The 7,432-nt window shown below is 59.7% G+C and overlaps 2 protein-coding genes across 2 annotated transcripts; one reads left to right on the top strand and one right to left on the bottom strand.

Annotated features, from left to right (window-relative positions):
• Positions 1–5: 5 nt before the first annotated feature.
• Positions 6–4,678, top strand: CTU1 (cytosolic thiouridylase subunit 1; the record flags this gene model as incomplete). The annotated part of the gene is made up of 4 exons (XM_041477261.1): positions 6–399; positions 2,452–3,365; positions 3,909–4,475; positions 4,670–4,678. Coding segments are annotated over 4 exons (1,884 nt in total), but the record flags the coding sequence as incomplete, so codon positions are not given.
• Positions 4,679–4,729: 51 nt separating this feature from the next.
• Positions 4,730–6,179, bottom strand: LOC121358803 (salivary glue protein Sgs-3-like). Its single transcript, XM_041477273.1, has 4 exons — positions 6,159–6,179; positions 5,300–5,825; positions 4,794–5,257; positions 4,730–4,747 (listed from the first exon to the last, which is right to left on the bottom strand). Exons 1-4 carry the CDS (start codon positions 6,177–6,179, stop codon positions 4,730–4,732), a joined length of 1,029 nt encoding a protein of 342 aa, XP_041333207.1.
• Between the last annotated feature and the right edge of the window lie 1,253 nt (positions 6,180–7,432).

Below are 7,432 nucleotides of genomic sequence, written 5' to 3'. Positions count from 1 at the left end.
CCCAAAGCCCCTCCCTGTGCCCCCAGCCCCCCTGGGGGTGTCCCCGGCCGGGTCACTCGGTGGCCGTGGCGGCCTCGGGGGGCAAGGACTCGACGGTGCTGGCGCACCTGCTGGCGCGGCTGGAGCGCGCGCACGGGCTGGGGCTGCGCCTGGCGCTGCTGGGCGTGGACGAGGGCATCGCGGGCTACCGGGACCAGGCGCTGGGCGTGCTGCGCGCCGTGGGGGCGGGGCTGCCCCTCCCCCTCCTGCTGGTCTCCCACCGCGAGCTCTTCGGCTGGGGGGTGGACGAGCTCGGGGGGCTGCTGGGGGGGCGCAGCCGCTGCACCGTCTGCGGGGTGTTCCGGAGGCACGCGCTGGAGAGGGCGGCGCGGGAGATGGGAGCGGACTGGATCGCTACTGGTGAGCACTGGGATGGACTGGGTTATACTGGGAGTCACTGGGAGGGACTGGGAGGGACTGGAAGGGGATTGGGAGGGACTGGGAGGAGTTGGGAGGGACTGGAGAGGGTGGCCAGGGAGGTGGGAGCAGACTGGATCGCTATTGGTGAGCACTGGGACGGACTGGTTTGTACTGGGAGAGCACTGGGAGGGACTGGGATGGACTGGGATGGGGTCAAGACTCACTGGGAGGGACTGGGAGGGGCTGGAGAGGGCGGCCAGGGAGATGGGAGCGGACCGGATTGCTACTGGTTTATACTGGTTTATACTGGGAGAGCACTGGGAGGGACTGGGAGGGGGTTAGGAGTCACTGGGAGGGGCTGGAGAGAGCGGCACGGGAGATGGGAGCGGATTGGATCGCTACTGGTGAGCACTGGTTTGTACTGGGAGAGCACTGGGAGGGACTGGGTTATACTGGGAGGGACTGGGAGGGGCTGGAGAGGGCGGCACGGGAGATGGGAGCGGAGTGGATTGGGAGTGGTGAGCACTGGTTTATACTGGTTTATACTGGGAGAGCACTGGGAGGGACTGGTTTATACTGGGAGTCACTGGCAGGGGCTGGAGAGGGCGGCCAGGGAGATGGCAGCGGACTGGATCAGTACTGGTGAGCACTGGTTTATACTGGTTTATACTGGGAGAGCACTGGGAGGGGGTTAGGAGTCACTGGCAGGGGCTGGAGAGACCCGCATGCAAGATGGGAGCGGACTGGATCACTACTGGTGAGCACTGGGGTATGCTGGTTTATACTGGGAGGGGGTTAGGAGTCACTGGGATGGACTGGGAGGGGCTGGGAGATCACCGGGTTATACTGGTTTATACTGGGAGAGCACTGGGAAGGACTGGGAGAGCACTGGGTTATACTGGGAGGGACTGGAGAGGGTGGCCAGGGAGATGGAAGCAGACTGGATTGTTACTGGTGAGCACTGGGAGGGACTGGGTTATACTGGGAGGGACTGGGAGGGACTGGGTTGTACTGGGTTATACTGGGAGGGACTGGGTTATACTGGGTTATACTGGGACGGACTGGGTTATACTGGGAGGGACTGGGAGGTCACTGGTCCTTACTGGTGTTTGCTGGGAAGTCACTGGTTTGTACTGGGAGATTTCTCATCATTGGTAGTCACCACTGGTCACTGGTGGTCACTCGTGGTCAGTGCCAGTCACTGGTGGTCACTCGTGGTCACTGGTGGTCATCAGTGGTCATTCGTGGTCACTGGTCATTTGTGGTCACTGGTGGTCATCAGTGGTCATTCGTGGTCACTGGTCACTTGTTGTCACTGGTGGTCATCAGTGGTCACTCATGGTCATCAGTGGTCATTCGTGGTCATTGGTCACTTGTGGTCACTGGTCATTTGTGGTCACTGGTGGTCATCAGTGGTCACTCATGGTCATCAGTGGTCGCTCGTGGTCACTGGTCACTTGTTGTCACTGGTGGTCATCAGTGGTCACTCATGGTCATCCGTGGTCATTCGTGGTCACTGGTCACTTGTGGTCACTGGTGGTTACTGTTGGTCACTGGTGGTCAGCAGTGGTCACTCCTGGTGATCGGTGGTCATTGTTGGTCACTTGCGGTCATGTGTGACCAGCGGTCACCAGTGGTCAGTGGTGGTCGCTCATGCTTGTCGGTCACTTCTGGTCACTGGTGGTCATTGTGTGGTCGCTGATGGTCACTTATGGGTATTCGTGGTCACTTGTGGTCACTGATGGTCACCAGTGGTCACTTGGGGGTCACTTGTGGTCACTGGTGGTCACTTGTGGTTACTGGTCGTTACTGTTGGTCACTGGTGGTCACTGGTGGTCAGCAGTGGTCACTCGTGGTCATCAGTGGTCATTGTTGGTCACTTGTGGTCACTCATGGTCGTTGCTGGCCACTCATCCTCAGTCGTGGTCACTGGTGGTCACTCGTGGTCACTGGTGGCCACTCATGGTCACTGGTGGTCACCTGTGGCTACTCGTGCTCACCTGTGGCTACTCGTGCTCACCTGTGGTCACCGGTGGTCACTCTGCTCCCCAGGCCACAACGCCGACGACGTGGCCGAGACGGTGCTGATGAATTTCCTGCGCGGCGACGTGGCCCGGCTGCGGCGCGCGGCCAACGAGGCCTGGGGGGCCACCAACGCTGCCTGGGGGGCCACCGCGGCCACCAACGGGGCCACCACGGCCACCAACGACAGCATGGCCACCAACGGGGTCACCACGGCCACCAACGGCACCGTGGCCACCAACGAGGGCTCGGTGGCCACCACAGACACCAACGGGGCCACCAATGTCAGTGGGGCCACCCACGAGGCCACCGTGGCCACCAACGGGACCGTGGCCACCAAAGAGGGGTCAGGGGCCACCAGTGAGGGGTCAGGGGCCACCAACGAGGCCACCACAGTCAAAGAGGACGTTGTGGCCACCGACATGGTCAGTGCGGCCAATGACAGCGACGAGGTCACCGTGGCCACCAGGGAGGTCACTGTGGCCACCAGGGGCTCCAGGGCGGCTCCTCCAGCCTCGATGGCCTCCAGTGGCCCAACGGAAGCCAAGGATGGCCAAAGGAAGGTCTTGGGAGGCAGCCCAAGGGATTGTCCCGAAGAGCCAGCGGAGCTTTTGGGGAAGTCAACGGAAACCGTGGAAAACTCAACTGGAGTTTTGGGAAGCTCAACGGAGCTCAACCAAAACCCGACAGAATCATTGGAAAACCCAACGGAACCGTTGGAAAACCCAACGGAACCCAACCAGAACTCAATAAAAGCCTTGGGAAACCCAACTGAACCCAATGAGGACCCAATCAAACCCAACGAGAACTCAACGACAGTCAGCGAGAATGCAACGGAAGTCAACGAGAGCAGAACGAGACTCAACGATGACCCAAGAAAACCCAACGAGAACCCAACAAAAGCCAACGAGAACTCAATGAAACCCAATGACAACCCAACAAAAGTCAACGAGAACTCAACGAAACGCAACGAGAACCCAATGAAGCCCAATGAGAACTCAATGAAACCCAATGAGGTCTCAACAAAACTCAATGAGAACTCAACGAAACCCAACAAGAACTCAATGAAACCTTTGGAAAACTCAATGAAACCCAACAAGAACTCAACGAAACTCGACAAGAACCCAACGAAGCCCAACAAAACCTCAACGAAACCCAACAAGAACCCAACGCAACCCACCAAGCCCGCGGCGCCGCGGCCAGCGGGGAGCTGTGCATGGCCTGCGTCCTGCTGGCCGCGCTGGACCGAGGGCGGCCCAGGCTGGCGCTGGGCAAGCGCGGCCTCAGGGTGGCCACCGAGGGGGGCGGGCCGTGGGACCGCGGCGGTCAAGGGGGCGGTGGTCACCAGGATGGGGGTGGTGGACACTGGGAGGGTGGTGACCGAGGGGTCAGTGGTCACTGGGAGGGTGGCCAAGGGGTCAGTGGTCACTGGGGTGGTGGCCAAGGGGTCAGTGGTCTCAATGAAACCCAATGACAACCCAACAAAAGTCAACGAGAACTCAACGAAACGCAACGAGAACCCAATGAAGCCCAATGAGAACTCAATGAAACCCAATGAGGTCTCAACAAAACTCAATGAGAACTCAACGAAACCCAACAAGAACTCAATGAAACCTTTGGAAAACTCAATGAAACCCAACAAGAACTCAACGAAACTCGACAAGAACCCAACGAAGCCCAACAAAACCTCAACGAAACCCAACAAAACCTCAACGAAACCCAACAAGAACCCAACGCAACCCACCAAGCCCCCGAGAACCCCCGTCGCGGCCGCGCCATGGCCGACGGTGCCGCGGCTGAAGCCGCTGCGGCACGCGGCGCAGAAGGAGATCGTCCTCTACGCCCACTTCCGGGGGCTGCCCTACGCCAGCGCCGAGTGCCGCCACGCGCCGCTGGCGTTCCGCGGGCACCCGCGGGCGCTGCTGAAGGAGCTGGAGGCCGCGCGGCCCCTCAGGGTGGCCACCGAGGGGGGCGGGCCGTGGGACCGCGGCGGTCAAGGGGGCGGTGGTCACCAGGATGGGGGTGGTGGACACTGGGAGGGTGGTGACCGAGGGGTCAGTGGTCACTTGGAGGGTGGCCAAGGGGTCAGTGGTCACTGGGATGGTGGCCAAGGGGTCAGTGGTCACTGGGAGGGTGGCCAAGGGGTCAGTGGTCACTGGGAGGGTGGCCAAGGGGTCAGTGGTCACTGGGGTGGTGGCCAAGGGGTCAGTGGTCACTGGGATGGTGGCCAAGGGGGTTGTGGCTGCAGGAGTGGTGACCGAGGGGTTGGTGGCCACCAGGATGGAGTTGGTGGCCAAGGGTGTGGGGGTCAAGGGGTCAGTGGTCCCTGGGATGGTGGCCAAGGGGGTGGTGGTCAAGGGCTTGGTGGCCACTGGGATGGTGGTCAAGGGGTCAGTGGTCACCAGGATGGAGGTGATGGCCAAGGAGGTGGTGGTCAAGGGCTTGGTGGCCACTGGGGTGGTGGTCAAGGGGTCAGTGGTCACTGGGATGCTGGTCAAGGGGTCAGTGGTCACTGGGATGCTGGTCAAGGGGTCAGTGGTCACTGGGATGCTGGTCAAGGGGTCAGTGGTCACTGGGATGGTGGCCAAGGGGGTTGTGGCTGTAGGAGTGGTGACCAAGGTGTCAGTGGTCACTTGGATGGTGGTCCAGGGGTTGGTGGTCACCAGGATGGGGGTGGTGGCCAAGGAGGTGGTGGTCAAGGAGTCAGTGGCCACCAGGATGGGGGTTGTGGCTGTAGGGGTGGTGACCAAGTGGTCAGCGGTCACTTGGATGGTGGCCAAAGGCGTAGTGGCCACCAGGATGGGGTTGGTGGCCACCAGGATGGGGTTGGTGGCCACCAGGATGGGGTTGGTGGCCACCAGGATGGGGTTGCTGGCCAAGGCTGCGCTGGCCATGGCGGCTGTGCCTGCAGGGCCGGTGGTCAAGCGGCCGGTGGTCACTTCACCCAGGGGGGAGCTGGTGGCCACAGTGACCACCAGGGTCAGGGTTTTGGTGACCACAGTGACCACCACACTCAGAGTTTTGGTGGCCACCAGGCCCAGAGTTTTGGTGGCCCCGCTGACCACCAGACCCAAAGTTCTGGTGGCCACCGTGCTCAGAGTTCTGGTGACCACCAAGCCCAGGGGTTTGGTGGCCACAGTGACCACCAGGCCCAGGGTTTTGGTGGCCCTGTTGGTGGCCCCGGTGTCCCCGCGGGTGGCCGCGGTGGCCGGCGGGTGCAGGTGGAGCTGCAGGGCCGCGCCGGACGCTCGGAGCGGCGCCGCCTCAGCGCCTTCGGCCACGGCCGGACGGGCCCGGGGACCCCCCGGGGGGGGCTGGGCGACATCTGGGACTTCTGAGGGACAGCGGGGACATTCCTGGGGACATTCCCGGGGACATTCCTGGGGACATTCCTGGGGACATTCCTGGGGTCCCCTGGGGACATTCCTGGGGACATTCCTGGGGACACTTCTGGGGTCCCCTGGGGACATTCCTGGGGACACTTCTGGGGACATTCCTGGGGTCCTCCGGGGACATTCCTGGGGACACTTTTGGGACATTTGGGGACATTTTTGGGACATTTTGGGACATTTTGGGCTTCTTTTGGGACATTTGGGGACATTTTTGGGACATTTTGGGACATTTTGGGCTTCTTTTGGGACATTTGGGGACATTTTTGGGACATTTTGGGACATTTTGGGACATTTGGGGTCCTTGAAGGGACATTTTTGGGACATTTAGCGACGTTCTGGTCTCACTTTGGGGACATTTTGGGACATTTTTGGGTTCCTTGGGGACATTTGGGTCTTTTTGGACATTTTTGGGTTCTCGGGGACATTTTTAGGATGTTTTGGGGTCCCCTGGGGACATTTTTTGGTTGTTTTGGGACATTCTGGGGTCCTTGAGGATTTTTTGGGACATTTTTTTGGTTTTTTAGAACTTTTTTGGAGTTTTTGGGGCATTTTTGGGGTCCCTGGGATAATTTTGGGGACATTTTGGGGTTTTTTAGGACATTTTTGGGGGTTTTGAGGACATTTGAATGAACATTTTTGGGGATTTTGTTGAGACGTTTTTGAGGATTTTGGGGGGATTTTTGGGACTTTTTTTGGGACATTTTTGGGGGTTTTTTTTGGGGACATTTTTGGGGTTCCTTGGGGACATTTTTGGGACATTTTTTGTGGGTTTTGGGACATTTTGGGGACATTTTTGGGGGTTTTGGGGACTTTTTGGTTTTTTTTGGGCTCCCCGGGAGTGCGAAGGGGGCGTGGCCAGCGCGGGTTATGCAAATGAGCCGCAGCTTTGGGGGCGTGTCCGCACAAAGCAACCCAATAAAGCGAGATTAAACTTTTAATTATGCAAATGAGGCGCGTTTGTGGGCGGGGGCTCATTAACCAGCGGGGGTGGGCGGTGATAATGCAAATTAAGGGCGCGTTTATGGAAATTAAGAGGGCGGTTATGCAAATGAGGCTCGGCGAACGCGGAAGCGCGGAGGCGCTATGCAAATGAGGGGTATGCAAATGAGATTTATGCAAATAACGGTGGGGGGGGTAAGACGAGCGGCCTGATTTCCATATAAGGAAAGGGCTGTGCCGCGCGGGCCAATCAGCGAGCGGGATGCAAATGAGGCAGCGCGGGAGGGGGCGGTGCTGCGTGTGGACGTGACGTCACGTCCGTCGCGCGGGCGGTGACGTCAGGGCAGCAATGGCGGCGCCGCGGGTGTCTCTGGGGGCGCTGAAGGAGCCGCTGGGGCTGAGCCGGGGCCTGCAGTGGGTGAGGGCCGGGGGAACTGGGATAAACTGGGGGGAACTGGGGGGTTTGTACTGGTTTATACTGGGAGGGACTGGTTTGTACTGGTTTGTACTGGTTTGTACTGGGAGGGACTGGGAGGGGAACCAGAGATGCTGGGAGCAGAACTGGGGGGACTGGGAGGGGATTTGGGGTTACTGGTCCATACTGGTCCGTACTGGTCCGTACCGGTCTGTACTGGTCTGTACTGGTCTGTACTGGTCTGTACTGGTCCGTACTGGTCTGT

The sequence above is a fragment of the Pyrgilauda ruficollis genome, unplaced genomic scaffold, assembly GCF_017590135.1.
Source record: "Pyrgilauda ruficollis isolate IOZ18807 unplaced genomic scaffold, ASM1759013v1 scaffold1105, whole genome shotgun sequence".
Taxonomy (NCBI): domain Eukaryota; kingdom Metazoa; phylum Chordata; class Aves; order Passeriformes; family Passeridae; genus Pyrgilauda; species Pyrgilauda ruficollis.
This window is presented reverse-complemented; position numbering and strand designations above follow the sequence as displayed.

What these genes read in the sequence shown, in the direction of transcription:
- LOC121358803 (XM_041477273.1), bottom strand. Translation starts at nt 6,179, where the DNA reads ATGTCCCAAAATGTCCCCAAA. An exon ending in TGTCCCAAAATGTCCCCAAA is followed by an intron (nt 5,826 to 6,158) that starts GTGAGACCAGAA and finishes AGGGGACCCCAG; the next exon opens with GAATGTCCCCAGGAATGTCC. An exon ending in CGCCATGGCCAGCGCAGCCT is followed by an intron (nt 5,258 to 5,299) that starts TGGCCAGCAACC and finishes ACCCCATCCTGG; the next exon opens with TGGCCACCAACCCCATCCTG.